This window comes from Hippichthys cyanospilos, chromosome 5 (genome assembly GCF_059441005.1).
Source record: "Hippichthys cyanospilos isolate Australia breed blue-spotted pipefish chromosome 5, RoL_Hcya_1.0, whole genome shotgun sequence".
Classification (NCBI taxonomy): Eukaryota; Metazoa; Chordata; class Actinopteri; order Syngnathiformes; family Syngnathidae; genus Hippichthys; species Hippichthys cyanospilos.
Window position 1 is genome coordinate 8,932,251 of NC_142373.1, and position 18,018 is coordinate 8,950,268.

Sequence of the window (18,018 nt, forward strand, 5' to 3'; positions counted from 1 at the left end):
GAGCATGGTACAAAATGAAGCTGGTGTTAAGTCACATGGTCACTACCCTTTGACGTGATCAGTTGCCAATCGTGGTTTAATTATGCACCTTGACTCAGATGTTTGGGTAGGAAGGCTGGGGTGGCCTTTGAAGATTAAGGGATTTCTTCTCATGACCTATTTGAACGCAGCAGAACAATACAAAACAGAACAAGATTTTTTCTTTTTTCAAAGGACTTATGAAAAGAGTAGAATCGCTGGGAAATTGTACAATAACTTTGGTATTTATTACTCCTAAACTGATAATGAGAGCTTTATCCTGCAGTTCTAGATGTCCAATATTTTCAGTTTTACTTTTGTTTCTAACCGGGGTTGAATAATCAAGCCAGGGCAGCTATCGGCATGAGCCATCGGCCGGAAGACTGAGGGTTTGGAAATCATGATTTGCAGCCAGGCATAAGCCTCGCTGCGCTTTTTTGCCAATTTTCGGACCGCCGAGATCATTTTCATAGAAATTATTCATATTATTTTCATTTTAGCATAAAACCAACTTTTTACAATCGCTTCCCTGCTTCTGCCTGATCTTAGCCACCATAACCAGTTCCTCGGAAAATGACGATCGCAGCGGCTCCAGCCTGGAGTGGAGCAAGGACGGCAGCCTGAGAGGCAGCAGTCGCCATGGGCTGACGCCGACCATGCGGGCTGACACCTGCTCGCCTGTGGCAGAGGAAGACTCCAATGGCGCTGCCGCCACGCCGGCCGATAAGACCGAGCAGCAGCAGCAGCACGGCAGCGTGTCCGCGGCGGCGGCTGTAGGACCTCTGCAACCTTCATGCCACACATCAGAGGGACAGAATCAATACCCACAACAAACATCTTCTCTTCTGATGATGCCCAGGCCCAACTCTGTAGCAGGTAAAACACTTTTTACTTGTCTATGTTGGGCTCACCGTCACATTTAGCAATTTCCATCAAAGGTACAATTTAGTTCAGCTCACTATGGTACAGTTCGGACCCATAAATCTTGATCGGGTGGTGATAACTGTCAGCTATGTTTGTAGTCTGACAGTTACTTTCCAATAAATTCACTAAGGAACATGCAGCTACCATATATCAATCCTTCTTTTATTAATGATTGCTCAAGCCCCTGCTACTTGACTGGTCAATTCAAACATCGACATTTGAATTCTTTCTTTGTTGAACCAATGAACGAGTGATGAATTTGAGTATGTTCCGCTCCACCGACACAGGTAAACCGTACAACTGATGATTTTCATAGAGTACATATTGCTCTAATCAAGGAAAATTTGACTCTCATTGGTCTGAACAGAGTAAATTTAACATTTGGAAGAGCACAAAATATTCAGAGTAAAATGTACTCCAAGTCGTAGATTAGTATGAACGTACTCAAAAAGGATGGAACATACTTGTGAATACATTCAAACCTAACGGTTCCTTGAGATACTATGACGTGCCCAAAACTGAAGCGCTCTATTTGGTTCAAACAGTATGCGCTGCATCAGCCCCAATAGCCAAATAACCTTGTTCATGTTGCCACTGAAGCCATTCTTGTCTCATGGGTTCCTTTAAGTGTAGCTGGGATATGACAAGTGTTTAAAACGGAAGGATCTTTGAGCTTTGTTACGTAAGCAGATGCGACAGGGCAGAAGAAACAGACGTGCAGATACAAAGTCGCTGAGGAGGTTCTGATATGTGCGCTATAAGGTTTCTTCATTTGTTGTGTTATGTACTTTGACTAAATCGTAAGCCACCGTGTGACTGATCCGTTCCGCATTCCTGCTTCGGAAGGTCTTTTATAATGGCCAAGTGCTCCATTTCCACACATCTTTGTCAATTGATATTCTTGGCTTCGACCTCCTCGCCCCTCAATCTCACACGTCTTTGGTCTCCTTCTTCCATCTATTTTTGCCGTTCCTGCATTTGACCTTGGGGTTTTGTTTGCCGTATTATCTTATTTTTAAAAAGGCACACGTCGTATATGGATATCTGGAGCCCGTGGAGATCAAGTCATTACAGGCGGTCGTGGTTTAGCTTTTGTCATTTAGCGCCAGGAGAGCCCAGCATTGGTCTCCCTCGGAGAGTTATTCTTCTGGGCTGAATATCGGATAATTGTTTGATTCTCTAAGTAAGTGAGTTATGGGACTTCTGCAGGCTACGTCAAATATCACGTTGGTCATCTTAATCCGCACGAGGAACTGGCTGCACATGCTAAATTTGACAGCAGAAAGCCCGAGGCACAAGTGGAAGTTAAGCTAAAAAAATAATGCTCTGTTCCTTGAGAAACGGCTCGCAAACAGGGCCTTTATTTTTTCAGTCTATTTTGTTCCACATATCACCTGAAGCTGCGCCCACATTGCAATCATAAGGGTGTCCTTGGCTCTCTTTCTGTGGCCCCCAGAGTCTTGAACCTTTTTACATGTCTTCTTGACATTAATAAGAATGGCGCGGACACATACAAGCTCGTAAAGTGAGAGGGCCAGGAAAACATCTGACAGTTCATATGCGTGGATTGGTGCACGTCTCTTTGTGTGTGTGCCAAGAGTTTATGGCCTGATGTCATAGTTATGCAGCATTGCCCTCTAGGGTACCTTCATAATTCACACCTCGAATTTTACGCTGTGCGACAAAGCCCCAAGGGATGAAATCAAGGACATGGGAAGACGGCTTCATTTATACACAATTACTCCGGGCTGTATTAAGTTTCGCTCGGGAAAAATGTAGTTAATACAGAACACATTTTATCTGGAAGCAGTGGGCTATTTGCACGTAATCTCTCACGTTGATGAAATGTGGCTTGGTCATCTCCGCTTTTGCCCAAACTATCCATCACAGACATACATTGTCTTTGATAGCAATATTTGTTGTACCTTGCTGTGAATTAATTGTTAATATGTTAATTGTTAGATTGTCTGTCTGCATTGTTGCTGAACCTTTTTTTTGTTTGTTTTTTTTTCCCAATCGGCAAGACTCATTTTTTGTATTTAGCTTCATTTGTTCACGTTAAGATAAACTGACTTGTTGGCCGAATAATGCTCAAGCTATCCATGATTTTTGCACGTTGAATTTTATGGGCATGTTTTTTTGTTTTTTTTTTAATAGGTTTAAGTGCTATAAGAATGTAGTAGGAATAAAACTATTTTTGGAAGAAATGATTTGCGTTGCATGTTTCATCACTGGTAACCTGTGATGACAGCGCCCCAAAAAATCAATTCAAATACTGAAATTCAGCTGTTAAGATCCGTAGTGAGCTCAAGATTAATATTTCCTGACACCGTGGAGCCCAAGTTAACTTTTGAGGTACCGTTTCCAGAAAATTGCTCGCGCTCGATAGTAAAAAGTATTTTTTGTAGTTCTCCCATTGTGCGGACAGTTTTATAGACTTTATCTTGGTTGATCACACTGAGCATGATGAAAGACTTTAATTTCCACTAGGTAAGTGCCAGCACCTGTGGTCTTGGGTCTCAATCCTCATTTCTCACCTCCTGCCTGGCAGCGCCTTTTCTCTCGATTAGATTATATGTCTGGGAAGGACGATTTTTGCTTCGGAAAAATGACTGGTTTTGATTGAGAACATGTGAAGAATACATGAACAATAAGAGACTATGTGAGACAAAGTAACGTCAGATGATTTGTCATAAAGACATGCGTTTTGAAAATGTTGCCAAGAGGCAAACTGAGTTTTGTTCTTCTCTAGGTAATATTTTTGAATTACACATGAAACCTTAGATCACTTAGATATAGTCGCGGTTGTCTTGTAGCACAAAGTCCTGAATATACCTGACTCTTTCGAAGCTAATTTGCTTAAGCCATTTATCTTGCGTTAATTGCGGAAGGAAGCGTCAATAGCGTGTAGAATCTGATTGCGGTAAAACTGGCCTGCAGAAGATATCAATTTGCATTATTAATCAGTAACATATGGGCTGTTTTGTTTACGGCTGGACACACAGGTGCTTCCCATTTTCGGTGGCCACTAAGATCCCATCAATATTGGTCTTTGCAAATCAAAATAAGCTATTTGAAGATTTTAAAAAAAGAACAAAAGAACAGCACTCCGTTTTGACATTCCTCACCACTATTGAGTTTTCTGTCCTAGATTCTCTGTTGACCATTCTCTTAATTATACTGTAGGTACTTTGAATTACATATTTGACTGAAGCCCTTTTTTAAAGGGATTATAGAACCATGGAGCCATATTGTTTTTTTTGCCACTGGAATCCCATATTTAAGTGTGAGCTGCTTGTAGTTGAGGTATATGGCGTATAAGGGGCCAGAGTGGCTGTGGAATGATGTTCCAGTTCATCTGTGGTCTTCAGCCATTCAGCAGAGCTTTGTGGTCTTGCCTTGGATGAGGTAGAGCTCACTCTATTTTCTGTTTTCTTCCTTTCCAAGGTCTACTGTTTTCCACATTGTACATATTGAGCTAGAATCATTTGTCGTTTATTTGTGTGGATTATTGACAAGCAAGGTCAGGTGTGCTTCAGAAGTACACTTCAGAAGCTTTTGCATGTGTGGCATCTGCAGTAAGATTTGATTGCAGCTCACATGTGTGTTTTATTAGAATGACTGAAGTCATCTTCACCTGATCTGTGAGGCATTTGAGGACATCACGCAATACTAGACTCAAGCTGCTGAAGTATGACAAGTATTTTCATTTGGCTTAGACCATGAATGTTGTCATTTCAGACAGTCACCTTGTTTAAAGACTGAGGCGCTTATCGTAGTAAGTGTGTTGTGATGGATTGCCGTTGTCATGGACTTCATGGATTGACTGAGGCAAGAAAAGACGACACAAATAAAAAACTCCAGCGCTGCAAAAAAGGTCACAGTGACATCTGATGAAATGTCCTTTCTCCAAGAAATCTTTGTGTCTGTATGTCACAGCTTGAAGGGGCACATTGTCGCCCAACTACTGTCACAGTAAAGCCTACTTAAGTCCAATTGATGGGACCCAGCGGTTTAATAAATGGCGAGGAGCTACACTATGTACAAAACATTGCCCGGATTTTATTGATCCACACTGGGAACATTTTGCAGTTTAAACCAGCATAATATAAAATTGGGTGTGTGTGTGTATACATACATATATATAATGTATCAAACGTGTGAAAGCAATTAAATTATTAAATAACGAAAACAAAACTGAATTAGCGGGTTTATCCAAACTTTTTACGGGTACTTTATGCCTGGGAAAATGATTCAAAACCTGCAATTTGCCCTAGCGAGGATAATAGTGTAGAGCTGCAGTAATTATTCATTAGCAGTCATTGCTAGAGGCTAGATGTTAATTTATTGCTCCTTGTGTCTCCCTTGAATCTCATCACAATAAAACATTTGAATCACTATGCAGTTCTGTAAAAAATGGAAAAAAATGGTCTGCGCCTTACAACTAATGTTAACTGTTGAATATCCTGCAGACAGACACAGCAATTCAAAACTGAAACGGGGTGGACTTTTTTAAACCTGAATAAAATTGGTCTAACAAGGAAGATTACTGGATGCACTACATCACAAAACCAAAAATAAATAAATCATGCTTAATGTGTCAGAAAGAACACCTAAAAGTTTCTGCTTTATCCCCACCGTGTTTTAGAGTGAACCTCCTCTAATACTCAGCATTGGAAATACAGACTTTGTACCCTTAACCTGCATGTCCTTCTAATTGTACCACACGCTCTTCTTTCATAATCCTCTTTCTAAACCCTCACTCAACTCCTGCAAGGACCACTGATTAATTCCACACTTTCGAACCGAAATCAAACATTGGGAAACATTTTTTTCCATCAGCGCATCCCGCAAATCCCCCTCTGTCACAGCCTCCCTGCGTTTCTACCACGGAGCAGTGTACACAAGTACAATACATGCATGCATGGCGGTGAGGGCAAGCATGGTGACACTCTTTCATTTAGCGAGTGAGAGAGCAAGGGCAGCCGAACCTTCCGCTCAACGGCTGAATGCTGTCAGTGTGCCTGCATGGGGGCACTGGGGCACAGCAATTGCTTTTGTGGCCTCGCTGAGCTCATCCGCTGGGAGCCCTCTCCAGGGACTTAGCAAAGGAGCTGCGCCCCACCAGCTGGTAAAAAACGGGGAGGTTTTTCTTGATTTCTCCTGCTTCCAATGTAAGTTGCTCTAAATTCCATTTGGTCAAAATGTTTGGATGGTAGCCGCTGTTCATGACTAGACAAAGCGGGAAAACAAGAGTAATCAAGAGGGGCCCTCAAAGTTGGATTGATGACTTCCTCCTATTTTATTTTGTTGTCAGTAAACAGTGTTTAGTTACTGAGGAAGTGACAGAGCCACAGATGTATATTAAGAAAAATTGAGTGTGACAGTCTCTGCTTTTCTTTCTGCCATTCAACAGTACAGAGCATGTGTCACCATGGCGATGGCATTATTCAACAATGAACACCTAATGGGAGACAGACATCGAGATATTAATGTACACGAATGTACTCGCACATAATGCATGGTAGCTCACCTGTGGATTTTTATCAAGTACATTATGTTTAATTTTGGACTGATAATAGCATATCTTGCACTCTTAAAATGCATTATAAGAGTGTTACACTGACAGTCTTTTGAGTTATGACTCAATGTGACGTGTTTGGCACTGGACTGAATGTGGTTTGATTTACATATGGTGTGCGGTCTGTTCTGTGCATCGTGCTGAGGTAGACTATTGGGCTGTTTAGCAGTCATCTGCAACATTTCTGCGGCTCGCTAGAAATGATTTCCCTCCGCACTCGTGGAAGAGGTAAACTCTGTTTGAGGAACGCTGAGAATCGAGGGCTCGGTGTTAAGAAGGATTCACAGAGCTGTATTTTTTTTTCCCAAACATGAATCTAGCTAATATATTGGCAAAAGTGCACACTAATCAATTTAATCACCAGAACAGTTGTGGATAAAGGTATAATTTAAATAATCAGTGCATCAGACTCTACTGACCAATGACCACACCTAGGTATGCACCAAATTTCACATTTTTGACTGACATACCAAAAAAAGTTTTCATTTACCACCGGATCCTAGCTACTGTAGTCAAACGATAAACCCGATTCAAGTTCTAATTCCAAAAACGCGGCCTAAGAACAATAACAGATGTTCAGATTTTGGCATCCAGCAATCCAGAGAGGATAATGTATAACATAAAAAAAAATAAAAAAAATACAGGAAATGTACAAAATGCAAGCAGCAGATAGAATATAGCAGATAAGATCACCACATGCATCACAGTAGAGGGTTCTGGCAATCCAAAAGCAGATCCACCAACACGTGCACACAGGAAGAGAAGAATTAGGATCACAACCATTCATCATACAGACGAAGGCCAGAGTAAATTTGCAGCTTCGAGACGACTATTTTAGCGGAGTCTAAATTCGATCCGCATTACATGGATATGATAGCGGGAAGGTTGCATGAGGTCAAATGCGGAAACATGCTCATAATTAGAATAAACACTAAAGCTGCGTTAAATACAGTGAAACACGGCGTGGTCATGTTCATACTATCCATTTGTGTGTTGGCCTCGGTCTTTTGGATTCAGCCAGGTCGTTTTATTTTTGTTTTTCCCGTAGTCCTTTTGCCTTTCAGTCAATCAGTTCTTCCAATCAGCTTCTTTTGTCCAAATGAAGTACCACAGCAAAACTGTAATTCCTAACCATAAGGCCCGCGTAGCCGTCCATCTGCTCCATCAACAGGCGAAACATTCCCAGACGTTGGTATCATCACACTGTCTGCAGTGTTTTAGCATTGTGAAAACTGAGAGCAAATGAGCAAAATATCACAGTACAGCATTTTTAGAAGTTCCGCTTGCCAAGGGCGCTAATGTAAAAGCCAAGGTCTTCGCTTGAGCTTCCTCTTTCTGTATCTTTGTTCCTTCATTCAAGTGTCTTGAAATGGAAGTCTTTTGTTTCCTTGCTTCATGTCCTAAAGCTACTGTCACCCAAGTCTCATAAGGACCGTTGAGGATCCTTTAGCTTGATTCTCTGTGACATCATCTGAAATAAGTTGAGATTTTGTCATTTACAGCCAGTTTAGCAGAAAGCGTTTGCATTCAAATGAAAAACATTGGGAATAGATGAAAGCAAGAGTAATGTGAGGCTTTGTGTGGACACTGCCTGAAATACACCAAGGTCTGTTGTCATGCCAAGCTTTTCATTTATGGTTATTTTCTACCAAAAAAAAAGAAGTCACTTTTGCATCACTCTTTCTGCGTTTGGTGTCAGGGAACCTTCTCTTGCAGTGCTCTTAACCTCAAATTGCTTTTTACTCAATATTCAAATGTTGGAAGTGCTAGCAGCAGACACTTGAAAATCATTCAAAACACATTTCAGCCCCCCCTTTTATAGAGCAGACTGCATCCGATTGCGTCTAGTGGACAAATGACTTTAAAGCGTTAACTCTGATGATTATTTTATTTGATTTTAAGTGTTAAAAATAATTAACAGTCAACATTTTTTTACTCGTTTTGGCCTATAAAAGCATCCACACTAAAATGGAATCACTGATGTGAGGATAGACAAAAAAAAACGGTAACTAACTAGATTAGTGGTAAGAAGATAGACAAAAGTGGTAACTAACTAGATTAGTGGTGAGAAGATAGACAAAAGTGGTAACTAACTAGATTAGTGGTGAAATCTCATGTAATGTCTGCACGGTGTTTTGCACAAAGCCAAATTCATATGGCATATTAGTTGTACAGATTTGGTGTATCAGTTCAGATTAAGTTCCCTCCACTACACATCATAAAATGTGGGTAATTTTACATTGATTTCAATATTTTGCTCAAGTAAATATCTATTACATTCTTTGTAGAAAATAGTAGAAGCCAAAGTGCGAAAATGCGGCTAATGGTGAATAATTATGGAAAGGGTGGCACGGTGAAAGTGTGGTTAGTACGCCTGCCTCACAGATCAGAGTCCCGAGTTCAATTCCAGCTTGCTTGGACCTTCCGCTACACTCTAAACTGTCTTTTGGTACGATTGGGTGCCCAATTGGTCGTTCGCCCCTTCGTGCCCCGCAATTGGCTGGCAACCAGTTCATGGTGTCCCCCGCCTAGTGCCTGTTGATAGCTGGGACAGGTTCCAGAAAGACAGCGACCCTAGTGAGTATAAGCGGGTATGGAAAATGGATGAATGTATAATTATGGAAAAATATGCGATTAATTACCGGTAGTTAAAAACATTTTGATTGTTTGACAGCAGTACTTTTAAAGTTTGACTTGGATTCCATCCTAGTAGTCCTTCACGTTCTTGCAAGCAAGCCACAAAAGCGTCATCGCCACACAGACACTGCAAATGTGCTGTAAAAGCACACTCTGGATTATTTATTTGTCTTATTTGCACTTCACAATTGCCATAAACCAAATCAAGACGCACCCAAGTGTTTTCTTCATATATTTTTTCTCCCTTCTTCTGTATCGATAGCAACCAGCTCCACAAAGCTGGAAGACCTGAGCTATCTCGATGAACAGCGTAACACACCGCTGCGGACATCCATTCGTCTCCCCTGGCACAATACTGGGGGAAGGCCACCTCAGGAGTCCAAAGGTGACGACAGTACATGCAATCCGAGGCGATAAACCCATCTTGGATTTGAACTCAATTTCAACTTTAAGCCTCTCCTGTTTTCAATGCCATGACATGTTTTCGCAATTTTTTGTCCCCCCCCCCCCAAGGTCGTTTCTCTCCCTACAAACCGGTGGACATCATGCTCAAGCCGCTGCTGTTTGAAGTGCCCAGCATTACCATGGATTCCGTGTTTGTGGGCCGCGATTGGCTCTTCCAGAAGCTGGAAGACGTCTTGAAGGACGGCGAGTCTGCCGAGAGCCATGGCGCCGTGATCGTGGGCAGTGTGGGTTATGGGAAGACGGCCGTCGTGTCCCGGCTGGTGGCCCTGAGCTGCCACGGCGGACGCATGCGACAGATTGCGTCCAATAGTCCCAATGCCTCTCCTAAAAGTGAGAAACAAAAATTTTGCCGTAACGGTTACCTTTTGGCAACAACAGCAATTAAAAGAACCGTTTGTCTTTTCTGAGGCGCTGTCGGGTCCGGCTCCGAACTTCCTCTCAGCCAGCCCCCGCAACCCACTCCCCCCTCGAGTGCGACAAATACACTGAGGACCAACAGCTGTCCCGGAACGCCTGAAATGCAACGCCGCAGGGAGGAGGCTGTCAAACGGCTGGCTGCAAAGGTACATCTTCTCTAAAGTACTCGGAGGTGGGGGTCAATGGGTTCAAAGTATAAGTAGAGGCGGGGGTGATGTTGTTATTGGGATCATTTGTTACAGCCAGAATAAGGTTCTGTTCCTCAGGAGGCAATAGTGAGCTGTTATATTGTTGCGGTGCCTCGAACCCTTCATCTTGTAATGAAAAGCCAACTGTCCTAATCCTGACAATATAGCTTAGCTATGTCAGCAGAAATGAGTTTGCTTCACCATGATAAGGTTGGGATCAGTAAACATTGATTGGCTTCAATTTACGATATGTAGCCTAGCGGCTAGTTGGTAACGCACTGCAGCCGTTCCTAGATTTAAGTGTGCCCTTTCGCTTTTTTTGCGGTGGCTACAAGGCATTCTTGAGTTGATATTTTTGCTCACTTTTCTTTTCCAAATTCCAAAAATATTAAGCAAGGGTTTGGGCAAAAGCAGTCAATTAGATTCGCTGATCCCTGCAGAAACCCTGTTAACATCTCACATGCTCCCTAAAGTGCTCTCATGTAGCCTCAGGGGTACACTGCTGGAATAGGAGGAACAGGTCATATGCTCCTTCGCACCAGCTGACCCTGAAAGTATGTCAGCTTCTCCAGATTTGAGTATAATTAGGGCAGTGTTATGCCCGCGCTGCAGGCATCTCTTTTCTGTCTTTACAAGTTCTGTTTCTTTCCTTGGCCTGCTCAGATTCAGAGATCCACCTGGGATATGTATTTTTTTTTTTTACTTTATTTGAGATGATTAAGCGCTTTCCACTTTCTTAATCAGGCGCTCTGTGGTAGCTGGACCCATATTTTTCTCACCTGATTAGTTTCAAAGGACGACTACATTTTCCGTGTTGAAAGATTTGCTATAAACTCTAGTAATACAGTTTCCACCAAAGCCATATTACACTGAACAAAATTAGAATTGCAAAACTTTTCACCGCTATTTCTCTATGGATCTTCTCTATCTGTCTCTGTAGAGCCTCTATGTTTGTTCTTTCTGTCTCAACAATTTCCCAAGTGCCTCAAATTCTGGTTTCCACCACCAGTCAACATTCATCCCTCAAGCTGATTTTGTTGCGTTCCAGGTGGTTGCCTATCATTACTGCCAAGCAGACAACACGTACACCTGTTTGGTCCCTGAGTTTGTGCACAGCATCGCCGCCCTATTGTGCCGAGCACACCAACTGAATGCGTACCGGGAGCTCCTGCTGAAAGAGCCCCACCTCCAGAGCATGCTTAGTCTGCGCTCTTGCGTCCAGGACCCCATGGCTGCTTTCCGAAGGGGCGTCCTTGAGCCTCTGACCAACCTCCGTAAAGGTAAAAACCAGCCGTTTGATCTTTTAATATGTCCGCTTTGGCCTTTTTAAAAGTGACATCATGAACGTGATTTATAGAAAGCTGACTGCACACCTCACTCCACTAAATCTTTGCGATTGTGGCTTTCCAGAGCGGAAGATTCCAGAGGAGAACCTCATCATTTTGATCGACGGACTGAACGAAGCGGAGTTCCATAAGCCTGACTATGGAGACACCGTTTCCTCCTTTATTACAAAAATCATAACTAAGTTTCCTCCCTGGCTCAAACTGGTGGTCACTGTCCGTGTCAGCTTGCTGGTAAGGAACAACTCGGTGCTAATGGCCGACTTTTTAGGTATTGGGGTAGGGTTCGGAAAATGTGAGAAATATCGTCTAACATATCATTAAACTGTGAGTCACTGATGTAATGATTCACTCTCCTGACATCTGTGCAAGCGGCTTCAGTTCAGTTTCCACTTCATGAATGGGTGTGCTGTTGTCTTCCTTGTGAGTGGTGACCACTCCAGGCCAATTGTCTGTCTTTTGTCCCAGTCAACTCTGGGAGGCTTCAGCTCGGCACGACGCTGAGCAGGATAAGCAGTATAGAAAATGGATGAATACATGGATTAAGCTGTGTCATTGCCTTGTGTCTGCTGCTATGGCTTTTTGTCTGCAGTGTAGACAGCGATTGCTTCAGTTTGAAAGACTTGTTTCCTCGCTTCCTTAAAACCTTTCCGCTAAGTTCTGCGTTTTGACTGTGGCATTTCAAATCAAACGTATTCATATTCAGAAGACAGTCTCTGAGATTCTGTCAATCCATTTTTTGCAAAACAAACATGTCATCATCGAGTGTTGTTGTTTTGAACTTACCTTCTTTCTTTCAATCACATTTATGCCATCCCTAATAAGGGGGGAGGGGGGCTTCAGGAGCAGAAGGAAGACGTAAAAAACGGAAGAGCATATTGAGAGATTTCAGTCCGTTGAATGGTAGATTTCACTTTGAAAAAGAAACCTCAACGGCATCTTTGATAGAGGAAAAGTGTATAGTTTGTACTACGGAAGCTGCTCAAATTTAGCCTACAACATAAATGCAAAGCACCCAGCTGTGATTCCAGCCACGGCTAACAATAGCATCAAAGATGTTAATGTAGCAGCATGCCATAGTAATGCTCTTTGCCAAATTATACTTAAGAACACCACGCGTTTAAGTAAGTCTGTGCGGTCGGACGATGTTTTATCCTATATTACTTTCTAAATATTGCGTGACTTGCCAAAAGAAAACAGCCCCATTTGTCCTGATGGCCATATTGAAGTCTTGCAACCTGGACTGGGGACTTGTCTCAAATACAGCAGAAGGTAAATTGTTCCAACTGTACCTGTAAAAGTCAGTCTATCCATCCATTATCTTAATTGCTTGGATTAATTACAGATCTTAATTAATCTTTCATTTTGTTAATCTCTTGACAGCTCTCTTCAGTACTTGGTATCAGCAAGTACTGAAATGTATGTACATGTACTCATACACGGTCTGAAAAAAACTGTAATTGATCATTCTTTACTCCATATCAACATTTTCTCCAGTCGCTAGTGTCTGCTAGAGCCTGAAGGCGCGGTGTGTTTGCTCGCCGACTGCTCCTCCGATATTTATCACGCGCACACAAAAAAAAAAGTCTGACTCTTTACACGTAGCCTTGGGATGTCTCCAGCCAAAAGTCTGTTTTTGGTTGGTCATGCTGAACATAATTGAACTACAGGAAAGTATTCAATTACTTTTGCTAAGGAGGTTTTGTATTCATCAGCGTTTTTGATGCATCAACCTCATCATGAGGACAGGCTGGATATGCTCCAAGGTTTTCTCCATCGACTTTTACTTAGAAACCATTCATTGGTGACAGAATCAAAATAATACAAAAGCATTTAGTTGCAAAAACATCAGGAGTGGCCAGCCTGAAGTGCACTCGTCACTTGATGATTTTGCTGGAGATAAATTCGTATATGAAACCACGGACACGTGCTCTGCCTGTTTTATGATTTTCATTTGAGTTTAAAACTGAAGCGTTTTTTTACTTTCTGCGTCCCATAGGAGATCACCAGCCTTCTGCCTTTCTCCAAGATCTCTCTGGACGACTTTGCAGACAATAAAGAGATCAACAACGACCTCAACGCATACATCCAGTACCGCGTCAGCGGCAGCAAGGACATCATGAACAACATTAGCCTCAACGGGAAAGCCGACCCCCTCACAGTGGGAAAGCTAAGCGGCCACCTCATCTCTCGCAGCCAGGGCTCCTACCTGTACCTCAAACTCACCCTGGATTTATTTGAGAGGGGCCACCTGGTGATCAAAAGCTCCAGCTACAAAGTGGTGCCCGTGTCGCTGGCCGAGCTCTACCAGCTGCAGTGCAACATGAAGTTCATGACCAATTCGGCCTTTGAGCGCTCGCTGCCCATCCTCAACGTGGCGCTGGCCTCGCTGCACCCCATGACCGACGAGCAGCTGTTCCACGCCATCAACGCCGGCGACGTCAGAGGCGAGCTGCCCTGGGAGGACTTCCAGCAGCGCGTGGACTTGCTATCCGGCTTCCTCATCAAACGCCGCGACAAGACGCGCATGTTTTGCCACCCGTCCTTCAGAGAGTGGCTGGTGTGGAGGGCGGACGGCGAGAGCACCGACTTCCTCTGTGACCCCAGGTTAGTTCCCATTCGCTATGGTCGAATGATGGACGGTTCGCCGTTATTTTCAGAAATGGTCAACGGTCGACAATTAACGGTACTGTCAATTAAATTTGAATCGCAGGTGTTGATGATTTTGAGCAGTTGGCTTCTTCCTTGACAATCACAACATGTTTTTATGGTTCAGTAAAATGATTCGAATAGCGATGTACGTGGCACCTCGAAATGCTTTAATTAACTTCATATTTTAAATTAATTCAAATTAAATATATTCAAATTAACAGAAAATACTTGCGCATGGCCATTGTAAGATGAAAATCTTGACAGAAGTGATAACAAATAACAGCTGGACTACAGTATACCCTAAACAAAAGATTAAAAAAGGCTTTTAGAACAACTGAAAACAACAAGATAATATCAGTTGTGTTTGCATTTTCTCTCCCGGGATCTCTCACATTATCTGTGCTCACAAAGAACAGATTCCTAAGTCCACCAGAGCAGAGTTTCATAATTCTAATCATTCATTAAAACAAAGGCTCAAGATTTGGCAGATGTGATGAATATGCGGATAAAAGCTGGTATGCTGCGGCTGCCTCTGAATACAGAGAATTTTTAACCAATCAAAGTGATTTCCAATCATGCATGTCCTTTTAATGATACTCCAAGATTGGCCTTCCATCTCTTAATAATATGGCACACACCTTATAAAGTGCTTCTTTGAGTGCTCAGCATATACTGTATGTTATCGCAGGAAAGAAGTCTTGCTATTTATACGACATAATAGGCCGTCCCATTAATCTTCAATTATACTGGCCCAGATTTCACACTGGGTAAATCAATAAGGAAATATCCATATTTCCGCATGAATCATACTTCTTTTGACGTTTTTGTCCGATAGCGTGCTGTAAGAGTTTCCCAATGAGAAAATTGGTTCTTTGGCTGGGTAAAAAATGGAAAACACTGAATCTATTGTGCTGCACAGGACCGGTCACGCTCTCATCGCATTCATGCTGTCCCGTCAAGAAGGGAAACTGAATCGGCAACAGACCATGGAATTGGGACACCACATTCTTAAGGCGCACATCTTCAAGGTAGCAAAACCTCATCCAAGTACATTCACTTTTGGAAATTATCGCCTATGTTTTGAAATGCATTTACCAAAGAATGGAGAGAAAGCACGGAGATCTTGTCTTGTGCTCCACAAGTGTGTTATTGTGCATCATTTTGCTGTTTGCCCGTGTGTGGCAGGGCCTGAGTAAGAAAACGGGCGTGTCATCCAGTGTGCTCCAGGCTTTGTGGATCAGCTGCAGTGCCGACGGCCTCTCTGCAGCATTAGCCTCTCTCAGAAACCTATACACTCCCAATGTGAAGGTGAGGAAAATGGTCAAAATAAAAAAGTATGGATTCTTGTGAAACAAAGAACTCTGGTAAAAGTCAAAGTATACAAAAGCGACGGCAAATTTGTAGTATTTGCAGCCAGCGTGTTCTTTAGGTCAGTCAGCTAGCGATTACTACTGATGAGCCTTTTGTAAAGGTGATTTGCTGGTGTTCAGTAAGTAAATAATGTCGTTTAACTACTAAATATGCTAACTAAATATGCGGACTCTAAAGCGGGCTGGAAAAATCTTAGACTTTAGTCCCTGTCACGTGGTAGTAAATGTCCAGGCACGAAGGTCACATGCACACACCCACTTCATAAACCATTCACGTTAAACCGTCAGCACCATAGTTGTGGACGCAGGGGCCTACTGACTCCATTGGCCTCCGTGCAAAATGACATCTGCTCTATTAGTTACATCGTAAAATAGGTCGCGTCTATAGTAAAGTTCAGTTGCATAGCGTGTAAGGTAATGGACCGGTGGAACCTTGTTGCATGACATCGCCCAGTTTTTACTTGCCTGAATGGCAAAAAGGTGTTGAACAAACATGCTAGCCCCACAAACACATTCAATATTGGATGCCGGCCACCCAATCAATTTAAGTGTTGATCCATTAAGGTCTCTCTTGTCTTTGGAGCCTCTTATGCGCCGTGTTTACTGGTAATCAGCAATACCAGAGAGCTTGCACAAGTGCAAAAAATAACTTTTCAAATCAATTCTGATGCAGTACGTTTACTGTTTTATTTGAGCCGAGAGGCCACATTAGCCACTTCAAGAAAACCCATTATCTCTGATTGATGCTTTCTGGCTTGTGGCTAAATAAGTTGTCTTTCTTCCCCGCTTGTCACCGTTGTTAGAGTTTCCCTTGTTGTCCTCACCAATATACATTTGTGAGTTATTATGCGCGAGCGCCACATCACTCACAGAGCAACGTTTACAAGAGTGACCTTGTTCTGTCCTCCGTCACAGTAAATCTATTCACAAGCAACAAATTAACGCCATTTCATATTCTGTCCTCCGAATACACGTTTGGCCCTGTGCCTTTGTTGTACTATACGTGTATTATTGATTTTCCTCATCCCGCAGAGGAGAAAAATCCGTCTTGATATTTGCTTCGGTGGAATGCGCGCCCTTTGAGTTCATGCTAAGGTAACATCTCCCAAAGATTTGACTAGAATGTAAAAATGCTCTACGTGTTGTGAAAATACCTTCAAATTTGAAGCTGGTGTTGGTAGCCATGGTGATGGTGTTGGGAATAAATATGTTGGGATCAAGTCTTTGCATATATCATTGATCGTGCTCTGGACAAGAGGACACATATAGACGAACAGTCATTCGCACACACTAAAAATTATTTACCTGAATTGATTATTTTGGTCCTTCATCATAATGAAAAAGCTATTAGATAGTAAAAGTACAAAAGTAATGAATGAATTTAAAAATGATTTGAGCTACCAATGTGGACAATTGCAGGTTTTCCGTATTAACGGTTATTAGCGATTATTTATCGTTTGATTGTACTTTTTGCGCGGAGCCCAATGTTGCCAACGGTCTGTGTGGCCCATCAGGTAAGCCGTCTGCTAATGCTGGGCGGAGCCAATGTCAACTACCGCACGGAGGTGCTGAACAACGCGCCAGTCATCTGCGTCCAGTGCCACCTCGGCCATCTGGAAATCGCCTCTTTGCTGTTAGAGTTCGGCGCCAGCATAGAGGTGGTGTCGGAAAACGGAATGAACCCCCTGTGCTACTCTGCGGCCGCGGGGCACCTGAATCTCGTCGTGATGCTCTGCAAGCGAGGGGCCAAGGTGAGTAGATGTTCACATATAAAAGAAATACACGCAGCGTATCCAAACCGGCTGACAACTGTTTGCGTGCCAGGTCGACCACATTGATAAGAGCGGGCAGTGCGCTCTTGTGCACGCCGCTCTCCGTGGGCATCCGGATATTATCCAGTACCTGCTGGAGATGGAATGGAGCGCTGATGGGCAGCAACAGGACTGCAATTTGAAGAGCAGAGCCCTGCAGCAGGCTTTGATAGGAGCGGCCAGTATGGGACATACACAGGTCTGCTTAATGCGTGTGCAACTCCTTCACCCTTCATGGCAACATACGGCGCATGTAGGAAGAGTCTTCTTTTCTTATGTGACTTCAAATGGATTGCAAATCAAGGTCTGTTTTGATTGGATAGCAGAGGTCCTTGGTTTTTCAAAATTTGAAACTATTTGCAGCCGGCAAAAATTTGAGACGCATGTACTAGGTGGCAGCAAAGTTTGAAACAAGCAGCATTTTTGACAGGTACTGAACATTTCTTTCAATGGGAGACTTTCACTGTGTGGTTTCGAGCTATACATGTGAAAATAATTCGCTACAATTCACTCAGTTTATTCTGATTCTCAGTATATGTTTCCCGTCAAACGTCATATGAATAGAGAATTGCATGTTTTATAATGAACCACAATTTACCAAAAGGTAACCCT

The 18,018-nt window shown here is 42.8% G+C and overlaps 1 protein-coding gene across 2 annotated transcripts in view; it reads left to right on the forward strand.

The window, feature by feature from the left end:
- The window catches only part of tanc1b (tetratricopeptide repeat, ankyrin repeat and coiled-coil containing 1b), an 81,070-nt gene that overhangs the window by 45,347 nt on the left and 17,705 nt on the right, over nucleotides 1–18,018 (forward strand). For both annotated transcript variants that reach the window (XM_088416088.1, XM_088416089.1), the window contains exons 7-17: nucleotides 568–894; nucleotides 9,423–9,545; nucleotides 9,674–9,955; nucleotides 10,034–10,188; nucleotides 11,279–11,510; nucleotides 11,641–11,807; nucleotides 13,573–14,180; nucleotides 15,145–15,253; nucleotides 15,411–15,533; nucleotides 17,110–17,346; nucleotides 17,420–17,605. In XM_088416088.1, the coding sequence (XP_088272214.1) occupies nucleotides 568–894; nucleotides 9,423–9,545; nucleotides 9,674–9,955; nucleotides 10,034–10,188; nucleotides 11,279–11,510; nucleotides 11,641–11,807; nucleotides 13,573–14,180; nucleotides 15,145–15,253; nucleotides 15,411–15,533; nucleotides 17,110–17,346; nucleotides 17,420–17,605 (2,549 nt within the window). The remainder of the gene's footprint in view (nucleotides 1–567; nucleotides 895–9,422; nucleotides 9,546–9,673; nucleotides 9,956–10,033; nucleotides 10,189–11,278; nucleotides 11,511–11,640; nucleotides 11,808–13,572; nucleotides 14,181–15,144; nucleotides 15,254–15,410; nucleotides 15,534–17,109; nucleotides 17,347–17,419; nucleotides 17,606–18,018) is intronic.